The 27,806-nt window shown below is 39.5% G+C and overlaps 2 protein-coding genes across 3 annotated transcripts in view; one reads left to right on the top strand and one right to left on the bottom strand.

Moving 5' to 3' along the window:
* Positions 1-27,806, bottom strand: part of 6030498E09Rikl (RIKEN cDNA 6030498E09 gene like) — a 199,135-nt gene that overhangs the window by 110,272 nt on the left and 61,057 nt on the right. The gene's annotated exons all lie outside the window — the stretch shown is intronic.
* On the top strand, positions 24,541-25,260 carry Rpl10al2 (ribosomal protein L10A like 2). Its single transcript, XM_039100209.2, has one exon. The coding sequence runs from the start codon at positions 24,565-24,567 to the stop codon at positions 25,216-25,218; it is 654 nt and encodes a 217-aa protein (XP_038956137.1). The 5' UTR covers positions 24,541-24,564; the 3' UTR covers positions 25,219-25,260.

Here is a 27,806-nt window from a genome sequence, read left to right as displayed (position 1 = left end):
GATGCAGTGAATGATTCTACTCCCATGTGCATATGTGCAGCGCTAACAAACCCAGTGAGTTAAAATGACCAAGCAAATAAATAAATAAAAGGACATGAACTTAGTAGGCAGATATGGTGGAGGTTCCTGCAAGGAATTGGAGGAGAGTCGGGGGTAGATAAGCTCAAGATCCATTGAATACATGTATGAATTTTTTAAAGAATAAAGTTTTAAAATAAAAAATAATAACAATGTAAAACTGAACGATTATAATTAATACTTCCTGAAAAAAATAGGTAGAGACAGGTAGAAGGGTACCTCAAACTCACTAGCCAGCTACTTTAGCCTAATTGGCATGCTCCAGACCAGTAAGATATCCTGTTAGTCTTAACTGTCAATTTGGCTGGGATCCAGAATTAATGACTAAGAAGGAAACCTTTGGGAACATCTGTGAGAGATGTTCTTGATTACTTTAATCGAAGGAGAATGATCAACCCTAAATGTGGGTGGTGCCGTCTATTGGCAGCCCAGACAAAAAGAAGTCTGAGTAACAAAATATTTTGCCTTTTTCCTGCTTGCCCTATGTTGTGCTGGCAAATGCATGTATCCTGTTGGAATCTTCTTTCTGCTGTTGCTACGGCTGACATTAGAAGAACCAACTTCTCCAGTTTGACAATGTGGAATGAAAACCAGAGCTCCAAGAATTCCCCAAGACATCAGTGCCAGTGTGGAACTGCTAACACATCCAGTGTCATGTACTTAGTAGCCTTCCAGTTCTCAGCCTTTCCTTCATTGGACTACCTAGGTCATAGTCACTAAGCCAGCCTAATAAACTTCCCTTTAACTTATGTTCATTCTTTTGGTTCTGTTCCTCTAAAGCAGTGGTTCTCAACCTTCCTAATGCTTCCACCCTTTAATACAGTTCCTCATGTTGTGGTAACCCCCAACCATAAAATTATCTCTGTTGCTACTTAACATCTGTGTTCTCTGATGGTCTTCAGTGAATGAGTCATTCAGTCACCCAAGGTGTCATGAACCTCTGCACTAGAGACTCCTGACTAATACAAAGATGTATGGTGTTTCTTAGAATGGACACCTGTGGCTTCCACACACACGTACATGTACACACACTCTCTCTCTCTCTCCTCTCTCTCTCTCTCTCTCTCTCTCTCTCTCTCTCTCTCTCAGTTATATATCTGCAACTCCTTAGACTTGGAGTTCTTAAAACCTCTCTCTTCCTCTATATTGCCATGTTTGCCTCTCTTCCTCTGTCTCTTCTCTCCCTCCCTCTCTGCTCTCCCCATCCCCCATCTATGCCCTTCCCCCACTTCTTCCCCCTCCTGTTCTGCTTCTCCTCCTCTTTCTTCTCTTCCTTTTCTTTCTCTCTTTACAAGGTTAGCAAATTCCTAATGCATTACTTACTCTGACCCAAAAAAGATAAAATGCTCTTACTGTAAATTGGACAGCTTAACGCCCCCAAAGCAGCACTTAATTTTAATGACCAAGTAGTTGTCAGCGTCAATCATTATAACTGATTTTATTATCATTCAAAAATCAGCAATTTAAGAACCCTGTGTAGTCTTCCAAATTGGCCAGTGGAATCCATGGCAATCAAGAAAAAGAAGAAAAGCATTTTCTCATATCCCATAGATCCATAGGGATAAAACACTGTGATAATTTAAATAAACTGCAATTTTTAGAGGACATAATTAATTTAAACAATAGAAGTGTCCTTTTCTGTTTGGCTGAGACAATGACACACCCCAAAAAGTCTCATTATTCCAGTGATAAGCTCTAATACATTACTGGCTGTGTTCTGCCATTACCTATCCTATACACATAATAGTTATTACTCTTTACAAATGAGCTTAGACACAAATTGATGTTCCTGAACACCAAGCCATGAAGAACTATTATCAATCAACCAGTGGTGATACAGAATTGAAATTCATTTTAATATCCCTGTTTTAGCTTTTCTTCATTTTTATAACATTCTTCATGTTCTAAAGGTTTCTCTTTGAAGCAATGAAGACATATCACTGTCTCTTTTCTAGATATTGGTTTACCTAAATCCAAAGAAAGAATTAACTTTATCAAAAGAACTTAACTCAAATTTGGTGCCATTCTATCCCTAATATAAAAAAAGGCCTTATTGAACTAGAAAAAATGGAATAAAATGTTTGCCTTTAAAGTGTCAACAGATAAATGTTATCTGTTTCAGTTTTCTTTATCCTTCTGCTGGCTAGAGCAACTTATTTGAAACAGCACAAGAATGAAGATGAACCAGAGATGTTTTTTAGTAACCTCTTAGTGCTCAATAGTTATTTCCAAACCAAGAAGAATGGAGTCTGAATCTCGAGATCACAATGAAATATTTCAAGCAGGTTAGTATATAAATGTGAAAGGAGAGTGACAAAAATCCCTAAAATCTGACCTATGGACACCTGGTCATAAATTCCTGGACATTTATGCTGCTTTAGTTTTAAAAATTGTTTTCTTGGACACATAAATGGATAGACGAATGTTGTTCAAATTACAGGATGAGTCATAGATACAGATAAAGCCAAATATTAAATGTTAAATGTTAAGTATTACACTAGAGATGAGAATATTTGATCCCAACTTGGTTTAAAGACTATCTAAACTCAAGTAATTATTTAATAAAAACTAGACTTAGACATATTCTACCTAACTCCCAGTCTAGTACTCTTCCCATTTTACTAATTAAATCACTACTTGATTACATGCCTGCTTATCATATGTGTATATCTTAAATAACATGAGAAGAAGTACCCTATTCCTGAGTAAAATATAAAACAAGATTTCATCATTTTTGTGGTCCTAATTCATTCCTCCAGTTGAGATTTAGATCCAAAACCATTTAAGAAATTCTAAGCTAGACATGATAGCACACACTTATATTCCCAGCACTTAGGGTCTGAAGCATGAGAATAATGGGTTTAAATATAGCTTCAACTACATAGTGAGATACAACTACCAAATGGAAAAGAAAACTGGAGAAATAAATGCTAGGCGTGGTGGTTTGGACCTGCGATTTTCAGCACTACAGTGGTGAAGTAAGAGAATCAAAAGTTCATGGGAAGTCTTGGCTGCATAGTGAATTTAATATCAGGTTGGGCTACATGACATCTGGTCCTCAAAAAAAGGGAAAAAGGAAGAAAGAAAGAGAGGGAAAGAAATAGAAGGAATAAAAGGAGAAAGAAAGGGAAGATAAAGTTACAAGAAGACTCTGGGAAAGAAACTAGCCAGTAAGAGGTCTAAAATGTTGATTTCCACAAATTACATTATCCAAATGCCTCAGTTTCTGTGTGTGTGTGGACTGCTAACAATATACAATAGTAACACAGCTTATTAGTGTCTCTAAATGCTTGAAACAATAAGAATACATTGGTTCTTAACTCGTACTTTATACACATTCAGATGGTCACTAAGTTCTCTAAACTGGATTAATGATGAACTGAATATCCCTTACCATTTAATTGCCTAGACTACTTCATCAGGTTTCTAACTACTATTCCTACTTGTAATCTCTCCTAGGCCAAAATATCCTCATTACTACCACCAAGGTAATATTCTGAAACCAACCTGGCTATGCCATGCTTGCTATAAATCAATTTCCTGTGTGATAAAAAACAAACACTCTTCGTGAAATTCAAAGAATGTTCTGCCTGGTTCTTATATGCTTCTTCATATACAACTTAATCTCAGCCACTTCTCTATTCACATGGTCCTCCAATATCTTAAATTTCTTGCCATTCTAGCATATTGTCAAATAATTTATTTTGCACATTCCATTTTTTCAACTTGACATACGCAATCCCCCTCTAAAAATTTCAATTGATCCCTTAAGATCCCTTAAGAATCAACTCCAATTTTACCTTCTTCATTATCTTTTCTCTATGCTTTCAATGAAAAAAAATCTCATTTATAATGCTGCAGCAACCTGGTTATATGATTATCATAGTGCCTATGTTACTTATGATGAAATACACAGAATTATCAGATCATTTTCTACTGAGTTTCTTGAAAGTTAGGCTGTTCCTTTTCCATATCAGTCTTCTAAATGTATAGAGTAGTGCCTGGCCCAATCTATTCCTCTGTAAATGTTTACTGAAGGACTGGCAAGATGGAACACTAAGGAAAGGAACTTGCCTCCAACCCAACATGGGTGTGAGGACATGCATGCCTGCATACACACACACACACACACACACACACACACACACACACACACACACACTGAATAAATAAATTTAATACAAATTAAAATGTTTGATGAATAAATGACTATGACCACTGTGCAATATATATATATATGTGTGTGTGTGTGTGTGTGTGTGTGTGTGTGTGTTTGTGTGTGTGTGTGTGATAAACAAGTGCCGTCTATCCAGGTTTCTTTCATTCTCCTATTTATTTGAAGCTTCTATCTAAAGATTTGGGAGATTTGCCATCTTGAAGAAATAAATGCCTTAAGTGTAGGTTTTGTGAGAGATGGCAACCACTCTGTGGATATGAGGGAAGAAGTCTGATCACCAAAATCTACTTTTTATTCTTTTGATAGCAATGAATCATTGCACCATTTCACTTCTAATTGTTATTTAAATTCCATGAGAGAGAGAAAAAAGGTCCTAAAAGTTAATTTCCCTTTTGTCTTATGCCCTGCACCAATTTTGTACCCATACAGAAGGGATGATTTCCACTGCCTACATTTAAATAAACTGCCAAACCATTATGCAATTCACACCAGAAGGTTGACAATAAAGTTAGACCTTCTCCAAGGTCATTCACATACTCACTAATATCTGGGAAAGTGCTGAGAGAAAAAATAGGTAGATAACTCAATCTGTCATGTGAATCTAAGGAGATTGTACAAATACCTCATTTCCATAACAACATTGTACTTGGTGTCCCAACATAATAAATGAATATGCTATGACTGAAGACTAAACAGAGGCTAATGGTAAATGCATTAATTAGCGAGCTGTTTACACTTCTCCTGGGAAGGACAGCCATTTGTTACAGCTGCTGTCATGCAAGAATACTGACTGCAGTTTCGCTTTCACTCTGGGAATGCATATAAATTTGTAAGAGTCTCCCACATTATCATTTGCTGACAGGCATCAATGACACTAATGAAGGCAGAAGAGCTTGATTCAAACACACAAATGATTAAAGTTGATAATAGATATGTGAACAGAGCCCTCATTAATGAATTTATTAATGATGCAGAGATGAAAGCTAAGGGGGGGTGTCTAGACATGTATTTATAGCTCCTCCACCTCCTTCAATCAAAGATAATTCTTCTAGTTCTTTGATTTATACAGCCTTTAGTTATATATCTAAGGAAGCAAAATATTCATGGTCTAAGAAACGGAATCCAGAGAAAAGAATAGATCCAATTCTATTAGGTTAATGACAATTATGAATAAGAATAGTGTTAGAAACAAAAGATTACCAGCCTTTGTCTTAGGGAACATGTAATGATGAATGCAAAATAGAGAATTTATTCAAAGCAGAAAGAACATTTACTAATTATGTCCAAGCCCAGTTAAAATCTTCACTTTTATGAAAATATGAATGTATTATCAATTTACTTCCTTTACTGTTGATATATTATGTAACCACATTCTTGACAAGTGGTAAGATTTTACTACTTGTGGGGAATACTATGGTTTGACAATACACTTTCATCTCTTCTTTTGTTTTGATTAAATGTCCAAACCATTCTGTTTCTGATCAAGAAAGGACAATAGAATCCCAATGCTGCATAGGATCATGCCTTATTTATTCAATTGTTCACACTCATGTAAAAACAAGTCTGACCATCTTATAGATGGGTTTTATCAGGGACCTAAATACAAAGATCCAAAATGCAGAAAACAATTTTAAAGAGCAAATTAGTATGTTCAGTATAAGAAGCAACTAAAAAAGTTAATCACATGATTAATTGAGTTTACTGACCACTGAGGGGAAGAAATGAGTTCAAGCAAAATGTTCAGTTAAGAGGTCTTGAATAGGTTAAAAAAAACATTCAACTGTGAACAGCATATTAGTTCTATCAAGTTACATGATTAAACTCTGGTTTCTCATGATTAAATTATAGATGTAACTATATATCCTGAAGGCTAAAATAAATAGGAAGATCTCTGCTATTTTCAATATTGTCTTAAAACTTCTAAAACTGTTTAATGCCACTTATGAGCCTCAAAGTAAAGGCATGGATATGGTATTTTAAGAGAAACCTAGGTGAAAAATCACTCTCTTTTAATAAGATTCTTGTTTGAATCATAAAGAGGGATAAATAACACTAAATATTTTTTAAAATATTCCTTTGGAATCTATTAATACTTTAGAAGCTTCCTAAATATATATATATGCATACATAATATATATGCATACATACATACCTATGCACACATAAATAATATATATATTTATATACATATATACATACACACAAACACACACACACAAACACACACACACACACACACACACACACACAAAAATATAATGAAGTTACCATACAATAGAGTAGCAATATCCTTACTAGATACCACAGACTAACAAATAAAAATCCACTACCAGGATTTCCTTTTTGGGAGATGTTGGCCAGGGAAATACCATAGACTCTCAAGAAACACAAGTTACTGAGCCTTGGAACCACAGGTAGGACCAACTTTTCCCCTGCAAGAAACCTGCCTGGTGAACTCAAGACACAGGCCCACAGGAACAGCTGAAGACCTGTAGAGAGGAAAAACTACACGCCCGAAAGCAGAACACTCTGTCCCCATAACTGGCTGAAAGAAAACAGGAAAACAGGTCTACAGCACTCCTGACACACAGGCTTATAGGACAGTCTAGCCACTGTCAGAAATAGCAGAACAAAGTAACACTAGAGATAATCTGATGGCGAGAGGCAAGCGCAGGAACCCAAGCAACAGAAACCAAGACTACATGGCATCATCGGAGCCCAATTCTCCCACCAAAGCAAACCCGGAATATCCAAACACACCAGAAAAGCAAGATCTAGTTTCAAAATCATATTTGATCATGATGCTGGAGGACTTCAAGAAAGACATAAAGAACTCCCTTAGAGAACAAGTAGAAGCCTACAGAGAGGAATCGCAAAAATCCCTGAAAGAATTCCAGGAAAACACAATCAAACAGTTGAAGGAATTAAAAATGGAAATAGAAGCAATCAAGAAAGAACACATGGAAACAACCCTGGACATAGAAAATCAAAAGAAAAGACAAGGAGCTGTAGATACAAGCTTCACCAACAGAATACAAGAGATGGAAGAGAGAATCTCGGGAGCAGAAGATTCCATAGAAATCATTGACTCAACTGTCAAAGATAATGTAAAGCGGAAAAAGCTACTGGTCCAAAACATACAGGAAATCCAGGACTCAATGAGAAGATCAAACCTAAGGATAATAGGTATAGAAGAGAGTGAAGACTCCCAGCTCAAAGGACCAGTAAATATCTTCAACAAAATCAAAGAAGAAAACTTCCCTAACCTAAAAAAAGAGATACCCATAGGCGTACAAGAAGCCTACAGAACTCCAAATAGATTGGACCAGAAAAGAAACACCTCCCGTCACATAATTGTCAAAACACCAAACGCACAAAATAAAGAAAGAATATTAAAAGCAGTAAGGGAAAAAGGTCAAGTAACATATAAAGGCAGACCTATCAGAATCACACCAGACTTTTCGCCAGAAACTATGAAGGCCAGAAGATCCTGGACAGATGTCATGCAGACCCTAAGAGAACACAAATGCCAGCCCAGGTTACTGTATCCTGCAAAACTCTCAATTAACATAGACGGAGAAACCAAGATATTCCATGACAAAACCAAATTTACACAATATCTTTCTACAAATCCAGCACTACAAAGGATAATAAATGGTAAAGCCCAACATAAGGAGGCAAGCTATACCCTAGAAGAAGCAAGAAACTAATCGTCTTGGCAACAAAACAAAGAGAATGAAAGCACACAAACATAACCTCACATCCAAATATGAATATAACAGGAAGCAATAATCACTATTCCTTAATATCTCTCAACATCAATGGCCTCAACTCCCCAATAAAAAGACATAGATTAACAAACTGGATACGCAATGAGGACCCTGCATTCTGCTGCCTACAGGAAACACACCTCAGAGACAAAGACAGACACTACCTCAGAGTGAAAGGCTGGAAAACAACTTTCCAAGCAAATGGTCAGAAGAAGCAAGCTGGAGTAGCCATTCTAATATCAAATAAAATCAATTTTCAATTAAAAGTCATCAAAAAAGATAAGGAAGGACACTTCATATTCAGCAAAGGAAAAATCCACCAAGATGAACTCTCAATCCTCATCTTCGATTGGTTTATATACAAGTGTGCAATTTCTAGGCTTGAAAGTAAAATGATGCTATCTGGTGCTGGATAGAGGAGCCTTATTTTTTATTATGGCAGCTTGCTATTTTTGTAACATGGTGATTTGGTTGAACACAATAAAGTACAGTAGTAACTGATCTCCCCCTCTTCCTGGATGAGTGAGGAGATGATTAAATGTTGATGTCAGCATCCATGAGCATATTCAGATGAGCTTCTGCTTCTGTTGAAAAGGATGCTGTGTTTGATTGTGGTCCGAAGCTTTGAAGCACTACTTGGCATCTCCTTCCTTGGAGGTCTCACTGTTTCAACATAACAGATTTGATAGCTTGTTGGTAAGGTGAGGTCCAGCTTGTCTCCACTAGGTCATCTTCATGTGAATCCGGTGGTTATACGGTTTTGTTCTAGGGATATTTCATTTTTTTAATAACGGTTTTAGCTGACATTCATGGAGAGAATGAATCCTTAGAAGTGTGCCACTAGTGAAAGGAAATCCTGTCTAGAGTATGTTTCTTTACAAAGCTGTGTCACACCATCCTTTGGGCCCTCTGCTGGAAAAGTAGAATCAAGTCTCAAATAATGCCTTTTAAATTGTATCCTCTAGTATTATAGATGTAGGACAGTACTGTATCATACCTCTGTGGATGTAAAATAGCTTGTACCTGCTTTATGATACGTAGTAGTGACCGTGCTTTATCAGAGCTGTTTTTAATGATGTTGCTCAGAATGTTTTCTTTCCAGATGATGATTGAGAAGCTAATTTAAAAAAAATGGTGCCAGGTACCACAAGAGTAACAGAACTGTGCTGTTTTCTCGGGTTTTGTTTTTTTACTTTTTTTTCTTTAATGGAGTGTGCTGGATGTCTCTACAGTTTTGTTCAGATGACTGCAGAACCTGGAAAAGCTGTTGCTGCTGTTGATGCATAACACACTGCTATTATTGGTCTTTTTATATAAATATAAATATATTTATACAGATATATAATTTGAATTTTTTGAAACTTTACCTGTGCTGTCAACTTTCGAAAAAAGTATCCCCGTTTACTGTGTTGAGTTGGCACTGTACAGAAATTAACAGCCATATTGGTCTAGAAATGTTGAACTTAAGTTTTTTCCATTTGTACAGGGGTAACACACTGTATTAAATATGTAAGGTCTTATATACGTGGGTTTGATTACAAAAACTAATAAAGTATTCTCTAAATTTAAAAAAAAAAAGAATTACAAGTTACTGTCCATGCTATTGATACACTCCAGAACTTGATGATAAGATCCTATTGCTAAAGACACTACATACTTGAGTCTTATAACATGGAAATATCAACATGGAAGCCTCATTCCTACTGGCTAACTTTCATAGTGTTGAAGGTACCACGTATACTACTAGAGAAGAAAAGTGATTATCAATCCTATCATGATATAAATCTTGTAAGTTACAATCATTACTGCCCTGGCAAGGTAGAATAACTGGTGCAAAAATGGCAAGAGTGTAATGGAATGTAATGGAAACCATTTTCTTAAGACTTATTTTTATACCCATACATTAATACACTTCTCAGTCTTCATCACAGAAGCTTCTATTTGCAGTAGATGGTAGGGGGACACAAATATAAACCATCAATATACAGAGAATAGGAGACTTTGGAATACCCATTTCTAAATAGAACATATATATCACATTCCCTCCTTAAAGCTCAAGGGAGAAAAGGTAGAAAGAGTGTAAGAACAAGAAGTGGTGGATACAGACCACATGAAGCTCAAGAAGAAGGACAACCAAAGTGCAGATGCTTCAGTCCTTCTTAGAAGGGGGAGCAAAAATATTCACAAGAGGAAGTATGGAATCAGTTTGGAACAGAAACTGAATGAATGGCAATTCAGAGACTGCCTCACCTGGAGATCCAGCCCATATACATCCACCAAACCCAGACAATACTGCTGATGCCAAGAAGTGCATGCTAACAGGAGTCTGATATAGCTGTCTCCTGAGAAGCTCTGACAGTACATGACAAATACAGAGGGTGAATGCTAGCAGCCAACCATTGAACTGAGAATGGGGTCCCCATTGGAGGAGTTAGAGAAAGGATTGGAGGAGATGAAGGGGTTTGCAACCCCATAAGAACAACAATACCAACCAACCAGAGCTCCCAGAGACTAAACCACCAACCAAAGAGTACACATGGACAGACTCATGGCTCCAGCTGCATATGTACCAGAGGATGGCCTTGTTGAGCACCAATGGGAGGAGAGGCCCTTGGCCCTGCCAAGGCTCAATGTGATGCTTCTGTGTAGGGGAATGCCAGGACAGGGAGGCTGGAAAGGGTGCGTGGGTGGGGGAAAACCCTCATAGAAGCAGGGGGAGGGGGCTGAGATAGGGGGTTTATAGAGTGGAAACCAGTAAAGGGGATAACATTTAAAATGTAAATAAAAATATCCAATAAAATAAAAAGAGTGGTGGATAATTATAAGGAGAAAATAAGTCAATGCATATGAACTCACAGTGGTTGTGGTAGCATGTTCAAGACCTGTGCAAGATCAAGTCAGACCAAATTATAACATGGAAAAGTGAATGGACATGAAGACCCATCGCTATTGAAGGGGGGCTGTTGGCAATGGACAGCTACTGGTAGATAGTTAGTTTAAGAGTTTGGCCCTTGGGGGTTGGGGATTTAGCTCAGTAGTAGAGCGCTTGCCTAGGAAGCGCAAGACCCTGGGTTCGGTCCCCAGCTCCGAAAAAAAAAAAAAGAACCAAAAAAAAAAAAAAAGAGTTTGGCCCTTGGTAAGGCAACACATCCAAGAAAATATAGGAATCCCAAATCAGACTCCATGAGTATTAATAAAAGAATACACAAAGTTGGGTGGGTAGGTAGTGGGAGTTGATCTGGCAAGAGTTGGGGGAGGGATGAATATGATGAAAACATATTGTGTGACACTCTCAAAGAACTAATTAACATAAATGTTTAAAAGAGTAAAACAAAGGTATAGCACATAAAAGGCCTAATGCAAGTTCTGAGTTTGAGCTCATGACTAAGAGACAGATGGCTTCTGCTATAGTTTGAATTTGAAATGTCCACCATATGCTCATGTCTTTGAATTCTTAGTTCTCTAGCTGTTCTCATTATTTAGGAAGGTTAGAGAATTTTCAAGAGGTGAATCCTTAATAGAGGAAACATATGACTAAGTACCTGCTGGTTTTATAAAGCGGTCCCACTCACTATTCTTTCTCTGCTTTCTGAGTCCAGATGCAATGTGATCAAGTAGCTCCTGGCTCCTATGGCCATGCATTCCCTGCCTGGACCCATGTCTTCCCCACTACTGTGGTTTGAATGAAAGAAGAATGTCCACACGGAGCTCATGTATTTAAACACTTGGTCCCCAGTTGGTGAATATGTCTGGAGATGCTATTGAAATTTTTAGAAGTAGAAGAAGTATATAATTGATAAATGAGCTGAGCTTTGATGATTTATAGCATTGCCCTACTTCCTGTTTCCTCTCTCTCTCTCTCTCTCTCTCTCTCTCTCTAATATATAGATAGAATGTGATATTTCTGCTTCCTGACTGCCAGGCCTGCTTCATGGTCTATCTGCCATTCTTTTCCTGGCATTATGGATTCTATCCTTCAAGGTCTGTAAGCTACAATAAACTTTTTTAATTCAAGTTGCTTTTTGTCATGCTACTCTATCACAGCAACAGAAAAATAACTAATACACTTTACAAAGTTGACCATGTCCCTCTGGAACTATAAGCTAATATAAATACTTTCTCCATTAATTTGGGGATTAGTGTATTTATCTCAACAATAGAAAACAGCCTAATTCACCTGTCCATTACTTCTCAGAAGATCTTATAAGTATTTCAATAATTTCATTATGCCATGATGCTGAATGCTTTATGATTACATCATACAAAGGCAAGTATGAATGGTTCTTAGTAGTTTGTATTGCCTATGTGTTATAGATATACAATCTCAACTTATAGACTTCATAGAATCTGAACTAGCATTAATTTTATTCATAGTAGTCTTGTTATAGCTCGGCCTATACAGTCACAAGTCACCAGATGGCACATAGAGTACAGCCACAGTGGATCTTGGGCACAGAACCAGATCACCAAGGCTACAGACTAAAGCTGATAATGTACACAAAGGATAGTTAGGCACAACTCTGATTGCCCAGACTGCTGGCATCACACAGAAACAATCTGTTACTATTTCCAAAATAATGCCTTGTAACTATTCAGCTAGTTATTAATCAGATACTTCAGGCCACGCAGGCATACTTGAAATGGAACACAGGTCAAGCTTATTGATATATTCACATTTTTATTAATGTAAGAAGCATGTATGCCCTCTCCTTTACCTTCATCAGACTCCTGAACCATACAGGTAAACTTCCCTTCCACCCCGCCCCATCCATCTTTCCTATTCTCTAAGCTCTCTGGACCAAGCCATGCTACCCTGAGCAGCCTGCTAGCCCAGGGAGACCTCCATTCTCCTGCCACCTCTCCACCTACCTTTATCAACTATGAGGCTCCTGAACCATATAGAACTGCTGGTCTGGAACCATATAGAGCAAGGATACTTATCAGTGGTCTACCATACCAGAACCATCATGGCTCATCCACTCCCAATACCTACTACAACAAACATGCAGGGACCAAAACCACCCAGATGGCTAAAGGTCCTTGAAAAAACACAATCAGAAAAAGACATGGCAATATGAGACTCCCAAAGCATACTTACCCCCACTACAGCAAGCCCTGGATATCATAACACAACCAAAACACAAGAAAATGACATTAAATCAATCTTATGAAGATGATGCAGGCCTTTAAAGAGGAAATGGATAAATCCCTTAAAGAAATAGAGGAAAATTAATAAAATTGTGCCAGACCTGAAAGTGGAAATAGAAGCAATAAAAGAAACATAAACTGAGAAAATTCTGGAAATGGAAAACCTAGGGAACAACAGATGCAAGTATCACCAACAGAATACAGGAGATGGAAGAAAGAATCTCATTCATAGAAAATACAATAGAATAAATTGATGCATCAGTAAAAGAAAATATTAAAGCTAAAACATTACTGACACAAAGCATCCCAGAAATTTGGAATTATGAAAAGACCTAACCTAAGAATAATAGGAATAGAAGAAGTTGAAAAGTCACAGTTTCAAGGCAAAGAAATATTCTCAGCTATATCATAGAAGAAAACTTTCCCAACCTAAAGAGATGCCTATAAGCATACAAGAAGCTTATAGAACACCAATTAGACTGATAATCTTCTAGGCACATAATAATCAAAACATAAACACAACAAAAAAAGAATATTAAAAATAAACAAGGGAAAAAAGCCAGGTAACATGCAAATTCAGACCTATCAGAATTACACCCCACTTATCAACAGAGACTCTAAAAGTTAGAAGGGTCTGGACAAATATCTTTCAACCTCTTAAAAACCACAGGTGCCTGCTGTCCACCTTGATGGGACCCCTAATTATTCTTCTCCTAATCCTCCTTTTTGGCCCTTGCATCTTAAATGGGTTGGTACAGTTTATGAAAGATAGGTTCGGATCCCGGCCCGCAGCAGCTCTCTGCTCCCAGACCCGGTGAGAGACAGACCCAACCGCCTGGTCAGGTGGGCACTCCTGAGGCTGCAGAGCGGAAGAGACCACCAACACTGCTCACCCCTGCCCACATACCTGGCCCAAGAGGAAACTGTATAAGGCCTCTGGGCTCCCGTGGGGGAGGGCCCAGGAGCAGCAGGACACCTGCCAGAGACACCGCCAGAACCTGAAGGAAAGAGACCGGATAAACAGTTCTCTGCACCCAAATCCCATGGGAGGGAGAGCTAAACCTTCAGAGAGGCAGACAAGCCTGGGAAACCAGAAGAGACTGCTCCCTGCACACACATCTCGGACGCCAGAGGAAAAAGCCAAAGACCATCTGGAACCCTGGTGCACTGAAGCTCCCGGAAGGGGCGGCACAGGTCTTCCTGGTTGCTGCCGCTGCAGAGAGCCCGTGGGGAGCACCCCACGAGTGAACTTGAGCCTCAGGACCACAGGTAAGACCAAATTTTCTGCTGCAAGAAAGCTGCATGGTGAACTCAAGACACAGGACCACAGGAACAGCTGAAGACCTGTAGAGAGGAAAAACTACACGCCAGAAAGCAGAACACTCTGTCCACATAACTGACTGAAAGAGGGGAAAACAGGTCTACAGCACTCCTGACACACAGGCTTATAGGACAGTCTAGCCACTGTCAGAAATAGCAGAACAAAGTAACACTAGAGATAATCTGATGGCGAGAGGCAAGCGCAGGAACCCAAGCAACAGAAACCAAGACTACATGCCATCATCGGAGCCCAATTCTCCCACCAAAACAAACATGGAATATCCAAACACACCAGAAAAGCAAGATCTAGTTACAAAATCATATTTGATCATGATGCTAGAGGACTTCAAGAAAGACATGAACACACTTAGGGAAGCACAGAAAAACATTAATAAACAAGTAAAAGCCTACAGAGAGGAATCGCAAAAATCCCTGAAAAAATTCCAGGAAAACACAATCAAACAGTTGAAGGAATTAAAAATGGAAATAGAAGCAATCAAGAAAGAACACATGGAAACAACCCTGGATATAGAAAACCAAAAGAAGAGACAAGGAGCTGTAGATACAAGCCTCACCAACAGAATTCAAGAGATGGAAGAGAGAATCTCAGGAGCAGAAGATTCCATAGAAATCATTGACTCAACTGTCAAAAATAATGTAAAGCGGAAAAAGCTACTGGTCCAAAACATACAGGAAATCCAGGACGCAATGAGAAGATCAAACCTAAGGATAATAGGTATAGAAGAGAGTGAAGACTCCCAGCTCAAAGGACCAGTAAATATCTTCAACAAAATCATAGAAGAAAACTTCCCTAACCTAAAAAAAGAGATACCCATAGACATACAAGAAGCCTACAGAACTCCAAATAGATTGGACCAGAAAAGAAACACCTCCCGTCACATAATTGTCAAAACACCAAACGCACAAAATAAAGAAAGAATATTAAAAGCAGTAAGGGAAAAAGGTCAAGTAACATATAAAGGCAGACCTATCAGAATCACACCAGACTTTTCGCCAGAAACTATGAAGGCCAGAAGATCCTGGACTGATGTCATACAGACCCTAAGAGAACACAAATGCCAGCCCAGGTTACTGTATCCAGCAAAACTCTCAATTAACATTGATGGAGAAACCAAGATATTCCATGACAAAACCAAATTTACACAATATCTTTCTACAAATCCAGCACTACAAAGGATAATAAATGGTAAAGCCCAACATAAGGAGGCAAGCTATACCCTAGAAGAAGCAAGAAACTAATCGTCTTGGCAACAAAACAAAGAGAATGAAAGCACACAAACATAACCTCACATCCAAATATGAATATAAAGGGAAGCAATAATCACTATTCCTTAATATCTCTCAATATCAATGGCCTCAACTCCCCAAAAAAAGACATAGATTAACAAACTGGATACGCAATGAGGACCCTGCATTCTGCTGCCTACAGGAAACACACCTCAGAGACAAAGACAGACACTACCTCAGAGTGAAAGGCTGGAAAACAACTTTCCAAGCAAATGGTCAGAAGAAGCAAGCTGGAGTAGCCATTCTAATATCAAATAAAATCAATTTCCAACTAAAAGTCATCAAAAAAGATAAGGAAGGACACTTCATATTCATCAAAGGAAAAATCCACCAAGATGAACTCTCAATCCTAAATATCTATGCCCCAAATACAAGGGCACCTACATACGTAAAAGAAACCTTACTAAAGCTCAAAACACACATTGCACCTCACACAATAATAGTGGGAGACTTCAACACCCCACTCTCATCAATGGACAGATCATGGAAACAGAAATTAAACAGTGATGTCGACAGACTAAGAGAAGTCATGAGCCAAATGGACTTAACGGATATTTATAGAACATTCTATCCTAAAGCAAAAGGATATACCTTCTTCTCAGCTCCTCATGGTACTTTCTCCAAAATTGACCATATAATTGGTCAAAAAATGGGCCTCAACAGGTACAGAAAGATAGAGATAATCCCATGCATGCTATCGGACCACCACGGCCTAAAACTGGTCTTCAATAACAATAAGGGAAGAATGCCCACATATACGTGGAAATTGAACAATGCTCTACTCAATGATAACCTGGTCAAGGAAGAAATAAAGAAAGAAATTAAAAACTTTTTAGAATATAATGAAAATGAAGATACAACATACCCAAACTTATGGGACACAATGAAAGCTGTGCTAAGAGGAAAACTCATAGCGCTGAGTGCCTGCAGAAAGAAACAGGAAAGAGCATATGTCAGCAGCTTGACAGAACACCTAAAAGCTCTAGAACAAAAAGAAGCAAATACACCCAGGAGGAGTAGAAGGCAGGAAATAATCAAACTCAGAGCTGAAATCAACCAAGTAGAAACAAAAAGGACCATAGAAAGAATCAACAGAACCAAAAGTTGGTTCTTTGAGAAAATCAACAAGATAGATAAACCCTTAACCAGACTAACGAGAGGACACAGAGAGTGTGTCCGAATTAACAAAATTAGAAATGAAAAGGGAGACATAACTACAGATTCAGAGGAAATTCAAAAAATCATCAGATCTTACTACAAAAACCTATATTCAACAAAATTTGAAAATCTTCAGGAAATGGACAATTTCCTAGACAGATACCAGGTATCGAAGTTAAATCAGGAACAGATAAACCAGTTAAACAACCCCATAACTCCTAAGGAAATAGAAGCAGTCATTAAAGGTCTTCCAACCAAAAAGAGCCCAGGTCCAGACGGGTTTACTGCAGAATTCTATCAAACCTTCATAGAAGACCTCATACCAATATTATCCAAACTATTCCACAAAATTGAAACAGATGGAGCACTACCGAATTCCTTCTACGAAGCCACAATTACTCTTATACCTAAACCACACAAAGACACAACAAAGAAAGAGAACTTCAGACCGATTTCCCTTATGAATATCGACGCAAAAATACTCAATAAAATTCTGGCAAACCGAATTCAAGAGCACATCAAAACAATCATCCACCATGATCAAGTAGGCTTTATCCCAGGCATGCAGGGATGGTTTAATATATGGAAAACCATCAACGTGATCCATCATATAAACAAACTGAAAGAACAAAACCACATGATCATTTCATTAGATGCTGAGAAAGCATTTGACAAAATTCAACACCCCTTCATGATAAAAGTCCTGGAAAGAATAGGAATTCAAGGCCCATACCTAAACATAGTAAAAGCCATATACAGCAAACCAGTTGCTAACATTAAACTAAATGGAGAGAAACTCGAAGCAATCCCACTAAAATCAGGGACTAGACAAGGCTGCCCACTCTCTCCCTACTTATTCAATATAGTTCTTGAAGTTCTAGCCAGAGCAATCAGACAACAAAAGGAGATCAAGGGGATACAGATCGGAAAAGAAGAAGTCAAAATATCACTATTTGCAGATGACATGATAGTATATTTAAGTGATCCCAAAAGTTCCACCAGAGAACTACTAAAGCTGATAAACAACTTCAGCAAAGTGGCTGGGTATAAAATTAACTCAAATAAATCAGTTGCCTTCCTCTATACAACAGAGAAACAAGCCAAGAAAGAAATTAGGGAAACGACACCCTTCATAATAGACCCAAATAATATAAAGTACCTCGGTGTGACTTTAACCAAGCAAGTAAAAGATCTGTACAATAAGAACTTCAAGACACTGAGGAAAGAAATTGAAGAAGACCTCAGAAGATGGAAAGATCTCCCATGCTCATGGATTGGCAGGATTAATATAGTAAAAATGGCCATTTTTACCAAAAGCAATCTACAGATTCAATGCAATCCCCATCAAAATACCAATCCAATTCTTCAAAGAGTTAGACAGAACAATTTGCAAATTCATCTGGAATAACAAAAAACCCAGGATAGCTAAAGCTATCCTCAACAATAAAAGGACTTCAGGGGGAATCACTATCCCTGAACTCAAGCAGTATTACAGAGCAATAGTGATAAAAACTGCATGGTATTGGTACAGAGACAGACAGATAGACCAATGGAATAGAATTGAAGACCCAGAAATGTACCCACACACCTATGGTCACTTGATTTTTGACAAAGGAGCCAAAACCATCCAAGGGAAAAAAGATAGCATTTTCAGCAAATGGTGCTGGTTCAACTAGAGGGCAACATGTAGAAGAATGCAGATCGATCCATGCTTATCACCCTGTACAAAGCTTAAGTCCAAGTGGATCAAGGACCTCCACATCAAACCAGACACACTCAAACTAATAGAAGAAAAACTAGAAAGCATCTGGAACACATGGGCACTGGAAAAAATTTCCTGAACAAAACACCAATGGCTTATGCTCTAAGATCAAGAATCGACAAATGGGATCTCATAAAACTGCAAAGCTTCTGTAAGGCAAAGGACACGGTGGTTAGGACAAAACGGCAACCAACAGATTGGGAAAAGATCTTTACCAATCCTACAACAGATAGAGGCCTTATATCCAAAATATACAAAGAACTCAAGAAGTTAGACCGCAGGGAAACAAATAACCCTATTAAAAAATGGGGTTCAGAGCTAAACAAAGAATTCACAGCTGAGGAATGCCGAATGGCTGAGAAACACCTAAAGAAATGTTCAACATCTTTAGTCATAAGGGAAATGCAAATCAAAACAACCCTGAGATGTCACCTCACACCAGTGAGAATGGCTAAGATCAGAAACTCAGGTGACAGCAGATGCTGGCGAGGATGTGGAGAAAGAGGAACACTCCTTCATTGTTGGTGGGATTGCAGACTGGTAAAACCACTCTGGAAATCAGTCTGGAGGTTCCTCAGAAAATTGGACATTGAACTGCCTGAGGATCCAGCTATACCTCTCTTGGGCATATACCCAAAAGATGCCTCAACATATAAAAGAGACACGTGCTCCACTATGTTCATCGCAGCCTTATTTATAATAGCCAGAAACTGGAAAGAACCGAGATGCCCTTCAACAGAGGAATGGATACAGAAAATGTGGTACATCTACACAATGGAATATTACTCAGCTATCAAAAACAACGAGTCTATGAAATTCGTAGGCAAATGGTTGGAACTGGAAAATATCATCCTGAGTGAGCTAACCCAATCACAGAAAGACATACATGGTATGCACTCATTGATAAGTGGCTATTAGCCCAAATGCTTGAATTACCCTAGATCCCTAGAACAAAGGAAACTCAAGACGGATGATCAAAATGTGAATGCTTCACTCCTTCTTTAAATGAGGAAAAAGAATACCCTTGGCAGGGAAGGGAGAGGCAAAGATTAAAACAGAGACTGAAGGAACACCCATTCAGAGCCTGCCCCACAGGTGGCCCATACATATACAGCCACCCAATTGGACAAGATGGATGAAGCAAAGAAGTGCAGACCGACAGGAGCCGGATGTAGATCGCTCCTGAGAGACACAGCCAGAATACAGCAAATACAGAGGCGAATGCCAGCAGCAAACCACTGAGCTGAGAATAGGTCCCCTGTTGAAGGAATCAGAGAAAGAACTGGAAGAGCTTGAAGGGGCTCGAGACCCCAAAAGTACAACAATGTCAAGCAACCAGAGCTTCCAGGGACTAAGCCACTACCTAAAGACTATATATGGACTGACCCTGGACTCTGACCCCATAGGTAGCAATGAATATCCTAGTAAGAGCACCAGTGGATGGGGAAGCCCTGGGTCCTGCTAAGACTGAACCCCCAGTGAACTAGACTATGGGGGGAGGGCGGCAATGGGGGGAGGGTTGGGAGGGGAACACCCATAAGGAAGGGGAGGGGGGAGGGGGATTTTGCCCGGAAACCGGGAAAGGGAATAACACTTGAAATGTATATAAGAAATACTCAAGTTAATAAAAAAAAAAAAGAAAGATAGGTTCTCTGTTATCCAGACTCTTGTATTAACCCAGCAATACCAAAGGTTGAGAAAACAGGAAACAGAGATTCCTTAACCAAATTGAGTAAAAGATTTCACTCAATGCTAAAAGAAAATGGGGGAATGAAAGACCACCCCCCATAAAAGGAAAATTGTATGAGCTTAAGGTCCACAACTATAAAAGTAAAAAGTAAGTTTTAAGATCCACAGACTCAGAGCTGAAACAGGCCCGGGCGAGCCCAGGCATGCCCAGGCCCTGTGGAGCCTGCCCCACCGTTAAAACTGACAGACCACTCTCTGCACCCAAATCCCATGGGAGGGAGAGCTAAACCTTCAGAGAGGCAGACAAGCCTGGGAAACCAGAAGAGACTGCTCCCTGCACACACATCTCGGACGCCAGAGGAAAAAGCCAAAGACCATCTGGAACCCTGGTGCACTGAAGCTCCCGGAAGGGGCGGCACAGGTCTTCCTGGTTGCAGCCGCTGCAGAGAGCCCGTGGGCAGCACCCCACGAGTGAACTTGAGCCTCAGGACCACAGGTAAGACCAAATTTTCTGCTGCAAGAAAGCTGCCTGGTGAACTCAAGACACAGGACCACAGGAACAGCTGAAGACCTGTAGAGAGGAAAAACTACACGCCAGAAAGCAGAACACTCTGTCCACATAACTGACTGAAAGAGGGGAAAACAGGTCTACAGCACTCCTGACACACAGGCTTATAGGACAGTCTAGCCACTGTCAGAAATAGCAGAACAAAGTAACACTAGAGATAATCTGATGGCGAGAGGCAAGCGCAGGAACCCAAGAAACAGAAACCAAGACTACATGGCACCATCGGAGCCCAATTCTCCCATCAAAACAAACATGCAATATCCAAACACACCAGCAAAGCAAGATCTAGTTTCAAAATCATTTTTGATCATGATGCTGGAGGACTTCAAGAAAGACGTGAAGAACTCCCTTAGAGAACAAGTAGAAGCCTACAGAGAGGAATCGCAAAAATGCCTGAAAGAATTCCATGAAAACATAAATAAAAAAGCAGAAGCCCATAGAGAGGAGACACAAAAATCCCTGAAAGAATTCCAGGAAAACACAATCAAACAGTTGAAGGAATTGAGGATGGAAATAGAAGCAATCAAGAAAGAACACAGGGAAACAGCCCTGGATATAGAAAACCAAAAGAAGAGACAAGGAGCTGTAGATACAAGCTTCACCAACAGAATACAAGAGATGGAAGAGAGAATCTCAGGAGCAGAAGATTCCATAGAGATCATTGACTCAACTGTCAAGGATAATGTAAAGCGGAAAAAGCTACTGGTCCAAAACATACAGAAAATCCAGGACTCAATGAGAAGATCAAACCTAAGGATAATAGGTATAGAAGAGAGTGAAGACTCCCAGCTCAAAGGACCAGTAAATATCTTCAACAAAATCATAGAGGAAACTTCCCTAACCTAAAAAAAGAGATACCCATAGACATACAAGAAGCCTACAGAACTCCAAATAGATTGGACCAGAAAAGAAACACCTCCCGTCACATAATTGTCAAAACACCAAACGCACAAAATAAAGAAAGAATATTAAAAGCAGTAAGGGAAAAAGGTCAAGTAACATATAAAGGCAGACCTATCAGAATCACACCAGACTTCTCGCCAGAAACTATGAAGGCCAGAAGATCCTGGACTGATGTCATACAGACCCTAAGAGAACATAAATGCCAGCCCAGGTTACTGTATCCAGCAAAACTCTCAATTAACATTGATGGAGAAACCAAGATATTCCATGACAAAACCAAATTTACACAATATCTTTCTACAAATCCAGCACTACAAAGGATAATAAATGGTAAAGCCCAACATAAGGAGGCAAGCTATACCCTAGAAGAAGCAAGAAACTAATCGTCTTGGCAAAAAAACAAAGAGAATGAAAGCACACAAACATAATCTTACATCCAAATATGAATATAATGGGAAGCAATAATCACTATTCCTTAATATCTCTCAATATCAATGGCCTCAACTCCCCAATAAAAAGACATAGATTAACAAACTGGATACGCAACGAGGACCCTGCATTCTGCTGCCTACAGGAAACACACCTCAGAGACAAAGACAGTCACTACCTCAGAGTGAAAGGCTGGAAAACAACTTTCCAAGCAAATGGTCAGAAGAAGCAAGCTGGAGTAGCCATTCTAATATCAAATAAAATCAATTTCCAACTAAAAGTCATCAAAAAAATAAGGAAGGACACTTCATATTCATCAAAGGAAAAATCCACCAAGATGAACTCTCAATCCTAAATATCTATGCCCCAAATACAAGGGCACCTACATACGTAAAAGAAACCTTACTAAAGCTCAAAACACACATTGCACCTCACACAATAATAGTGGGAGATTTCAACACCCCACTCTCATCAATGGACAGATCATGGAAACAGAAATTAAACAGTGATGTCGACAGACTAAGAGAAGTCATGAGCCAAATGGACTTAACGGATATTTATAGAACATTCTATCCTAAAGCAAAAGGATATACCTTCTTCTCAGCTCCTCATGGTACTTTCTCCAAAATTGACCATATAATTGGTCAAAAAACGGGCCTCAACAGGTACAGAAAGATAGAAATAATCCCATGTGTGCTATCGGACCACCACGGCCTAAAACTGGTCTTCAATAACAATAAGGGAAGAATGCCCACATATACGTGGAAATTGATCAATGCTCTACTCAATGATAACCTGGTCAAGGAAGAAATAAAGAAAGAAATTAAAAACTTTTTAGAATTTAATGAAAATGAAGGTACAACATACCCAAACTTATGGGACACAATGAAATCTGTGCTAAGAGGAAAACTCATAGCGCTGAGTGCCTGCAGAAAGAAACAGGAAAGAGCATATGTCAGCAGCTTGACAGCACACCTAAAAGCTCTAGAACAAAAAGAAGCAAATACACCCAGGAGGAGTAGAAGGCAGGAAATAATCAAACTCAGAGCTGAAATCAACCAAGTAGAAACAAAAAGGACCATAGAAAGAATCAACAGAACCAAAAGCTGGTTCTTTGAGAAAATCAACAAGATAGATAAACCCTTAGCCAGACTAACGAGAGGACACAGAGAGTGCGTCCAAACTAACAAAATCAGAAATGAAAAGGGAGACATAACTACAGATTCAGAGGAAATTCAAAAAATCATCCGATCTTACTATAAAAACCTATATTCAACAAAACTTGAAAATCTTCAGGAAATGGACAATTTCCTAGACAGATACCAGGTATCGAAGTTAAATCAGGAACAGATAAACCAGTTAAACAACCCCATAACTCCTAAGGAAATAGAAGCAGTCATTAAAGGTTTCCCAACCAAAAAGAGCCCAGGTCCAGACGGGTTTAGTGCAGAATTCTATCAAACCTTCATAGAAGACCTCATACCAATATTATCCAAACTATTCCACAAAATTGAAACAGATGGAGCACTACCGAATTCCTTCTACGAAGCCACAATTACTCTTATACCTAAACCACACAAAGACACAACAAAGAAAGAGAACTTCAGACCAATTTTCCTTATGAATATCGACGCAAAAATACTCAACAAAATTCTGGCAAACCGAATTCAAGAGCACATCAAAACAATCATCCACCATGATCAAGTAGGCTTCATCCCAGGCATGCAGGGATGGTTTAATATATGGAAAACCATCAACGTGATCCATTATATAAACAAACTGAAAGAACAGAACCACATGATCATTTCATTAGATGCTGAGAAAGCATTTGACAAAATTCAACACCCCTTCATGATAAAAGTCCTGGAAAGAATAGGAATTCAAGGCCCATACCTAAACATAGTAAAAGCCATATACAGCAAACCAGTTGCTAACATTAAACTAAATGGAGAGAAACTGGAAGCAATCCCACTAAAATCCGGGACTAGACAATGCTGCCCACTCTCTCCCTACTTATTCAATATAGTTCTTGAAGTTCTAGCCAGAGCAATCAGACAACGAAAGGAGGTCAAGGGGATACAGATTGGAAAAGAAGAGGTCAAAATATCACTATTTGCAGATGACATGATAGTATATTTAAGTGATCCCAAAAGTTCCACCAGAGAACTACTAAAGCTGATAAACAACTTCAGCAAAGTGGCTGGGTATAAAATTAACTCAAATAGCTTCTTTTCCGGTTCCCGCAGCCGCAGCCATGAGCAGCAAAGTTTCACGAGACACCCTCTACGAGGCGGTGTGGGAAGTCCTACACGGGAACCAGCGTAAGCGCCGCAAGTTTCTGGAGACGGTGGAGCTGCAGATCAGCCTGAAGAACTACGACCCTCAGAAGGAAAAACACTTCTCGGGCACCGTCAGGCTTAAGTCCACCCCTCGCCCCAAGTTCTCCGTGTGCGTCCTGGGAGACCAGCAGCACTGTGATGAAGCCAAGGCCGTTGATATCCCCGACATGGACATCGAGGCGCTCAAGAAGCTTAACAAGAACAAGAAGTTGGTCAAAAAGCTGGCCAAGAAGTATGATGCCTTTTTGGCCTCCGAGTCTCTGATCAAGCAAATCCCACGTATCCTGGGCCCACGCCTAAACAAGGCGGGCAAGTTCCCCTCCCTGCTGACACATAATGAAAACATGGGGGCCAAAGTGGATGAGGTGAAATCCACAATCAAGTTCCAGATGAAGAAGGTGCTGTGTCTGGCCGTTGCCGTCGGCCACGTGAAGATGACCGATGATGAGCTAGTCTACAACATCCACCTGGCTGTCAACTTCTTGGTGTCCTTACTCAAGAAAAACTGGCAGAACGTCCGGGCTCTGTACATCAAGAGCACCATGGGCAAGCCCCAGCGTCTGTATTAGGACGCTCCAATAAACCTCGTTGCTGCCTTCAAAAAAAAAAAATTAACTCAAATAAATCAGTTGCCTTCCTCTATACAAAAGAGAAACAAGCCGAGAAAGAAATTAGGGAAACGACACCCTTCATAATAGACCCAAATAATATAAAGTACCTCGGTGTGACTTTAACCAAGCAAGTAAAAGATCTGTACAATAAGAACTTCAAGACACTGAGGAAAGAAATTGAAGAAGACCTCACAAGATGGAAAGATCTCCCATGCTCATGGATTGGCAGGATTAATATAGTAAAAATGGCCATTTTACCAAAAGCAATCTACAGATTCAATGCAATCCCCATCAAAATACCAATCCAATTCTTCAAAGAGTTAGACAGAACAATTTGCAAATTCATCTGGAATAACAAAAAACCCAGGATAGCTAAAGCTATCCTCAACAATAAAAGGACTTCAGGGGGAATTACTATCCCTGAACTCAAGCAGTATTACAGAGCAATAGTGATAAAAAACTGCATGGTATTGGTACAGAGACAGACAGATAGACCAATGTAATAGAATTGAAGACCCAGAAATGAACCCACACACCTATGGTCACTTGATTTTTGACAAAGGAGCCAAAACCATCCAATGGAAAAAAGATAGCATTTTCAGCAAATGGTGCTGGTTCAACTGGAGGGCAACATGTAGAAGAATGCAGATCGATCCATCCTTATCACCCTGTACAAAGCTTAAGTCCAAGTGGATCAAGGACCTCCACATCAAACCAGACACACTCAAACTAATAGAAGAAAAACTAGGGAAGCATCTGGAACACATGGGCACTGGAAAAAATTTCCTGAACAAAACACCAATGGCTTATGCTCTAAGATCAAGAATCGACAAATGGGATCTCATAAAACTTCAAAGCTTCTGTAAGGCAAAGGACACGGTGGTTAGGACAAAACGGCAACCAACAGATTGGGAAAAGATCTTTACCAATCCTACAACAGATAGAGGCCTTATATCCAAAATATACAAAGAACTCAAGAAGTTAGACCGCAGGGAAACAAATAACCCTATTAAAAAATGGGGTTCAGAGCTAAACAAAGAATTCACAGCTGAGGAATGCCGAATGGCTGAGAAACACCTAAAGAAATGTTCAACATCTTTAGTCATAAGGGAAATGCAAATCAAAACAACCCTGAGATTTCACCTCACACCAGTGAGAATGGCTAAGATCAAAAACTCAGGTGACAGCAGATGCTGGCGAGGATGTGGAGAAAGAGGAACACTCCTCCATTGTTGGTGGGATTGCAGACTGGTACAACCATTCTGGAAATCAGTCTGGAGGTTCCTCAGAAAATTGGACATTGAACTGCCTGAGGATCCAGCTATACCTCTCTTGGGCATATACCCAAATGATTCCTCAACATACAAAAGAGACACGTGCTCCACTATGTTCATCGCAGCCTTATTTATAATAGCCAGAAACTGGAAAGAACCCAGATGCCCTTCAACAGAGGAATGGATTCAGAAAATGTGGTACATCTACACAATGGAATATTACTCAGCTATCAAAAACAACGAGTTTATCAAATTCGTAGGCAAATGGTTGGAACTGGAAAATATCATCCTGAGTGAGCTAACCCAATCACAGAAAGACATACATGGTATGCACTCATTGATAAGTGGCTATTAGCCCAAATGCTTGAATTACCCTAGATCCCTAGAACAAACGAAACTCAAGACGGATGATCAAAATGTGAATGCTTCACTCCTTCTTTAAATGAGGAAAAAGAATACCCTTGGCAGGGAAGGGAGAGGCAAAGATTAAAACAAAGACTGAAGGAACACCCATTCAGAGCCTGCCCCACATATGACCCATACATATACAGCCACCCAATTAGAGAAGATGGACGAAGCAAAGAAGTGCAGGCCTACAGGAACCGGATGTAGATCTCTCCTGAGAGACACAGCCAGAATACAGCAAATACAGAGGCGAATGCCAGCAGCAAACCACTGAACTGAGAATAGGCCCCCGTTGAAGGAATCAGAGAAAGAACTGGAAGAGCTTGAAGGGGCTCGAAACCCCAAAAGTACAACAATGTCAAGCAATCAGAGCTTCCAGGGACTAAGCCACTACCTAAAGACTATACATGGACTGACCCTGGACTCTGACCCCATAGGTAGCAATGAATATCCTAGTAAGAGCACCAGTGGAAGGGGAAGCCCTGGGTCCTGCTAAGACTGAACCCCCAGTGAACTAGACTATGGGGGGAGGGCGGCAATGGGGGGAGGGTTGGGAGGGGAACACCCATAAGGAAAGAGAGGGGGGAGGGGGATGTTTGCCTGGAAACCGGGAAAGGGAATAACACTTGAAATGTATATAAGAAATACTCAAGTTAATAAAAAAAAAAAAACTAAAAACTGACAGACCACAAAGATAAGGAAGAAGGAATGCAGAACCAGCCTGAGGTAGCGGAACTGACTCATAGGCCATCGGGCAGGAAGGGATAAGTCCCTAGCATCTGACATTCCGGACGCCCCAGCCTGCACGTACTCTTTTGCTGTGTTTTAACCTCATTTGAATATGTTTGAAATAGCCAATTGTGTAAC

Source organism: Rattus norvegicus, chromosome X, assembly GCF_036323735.1.
Source record: "Rattus norvegicus strain BN/NHsdMcwi chromosome X, GRCr8, whole genome shotgun sequence".
Lineage (NCBI taxonomy): Eukaryota > Metazoa > Chordata > Mammalia > Rodentia > Muridae > Rattus > Rattus norvegicus.
This window is presented reverse-complemented; position numbering and strand designations above follow the sequence as displayed.

Excerpts from the sequence above, each read along its gene's own strand:
- Rpl10al2 (XM_039100209.2), top strand. The coding sequence starts at position 24,565 with ATGAGCAGCAAAGTTTCACGAGACACCCTCTACGAGGCGGTGTGGGAA.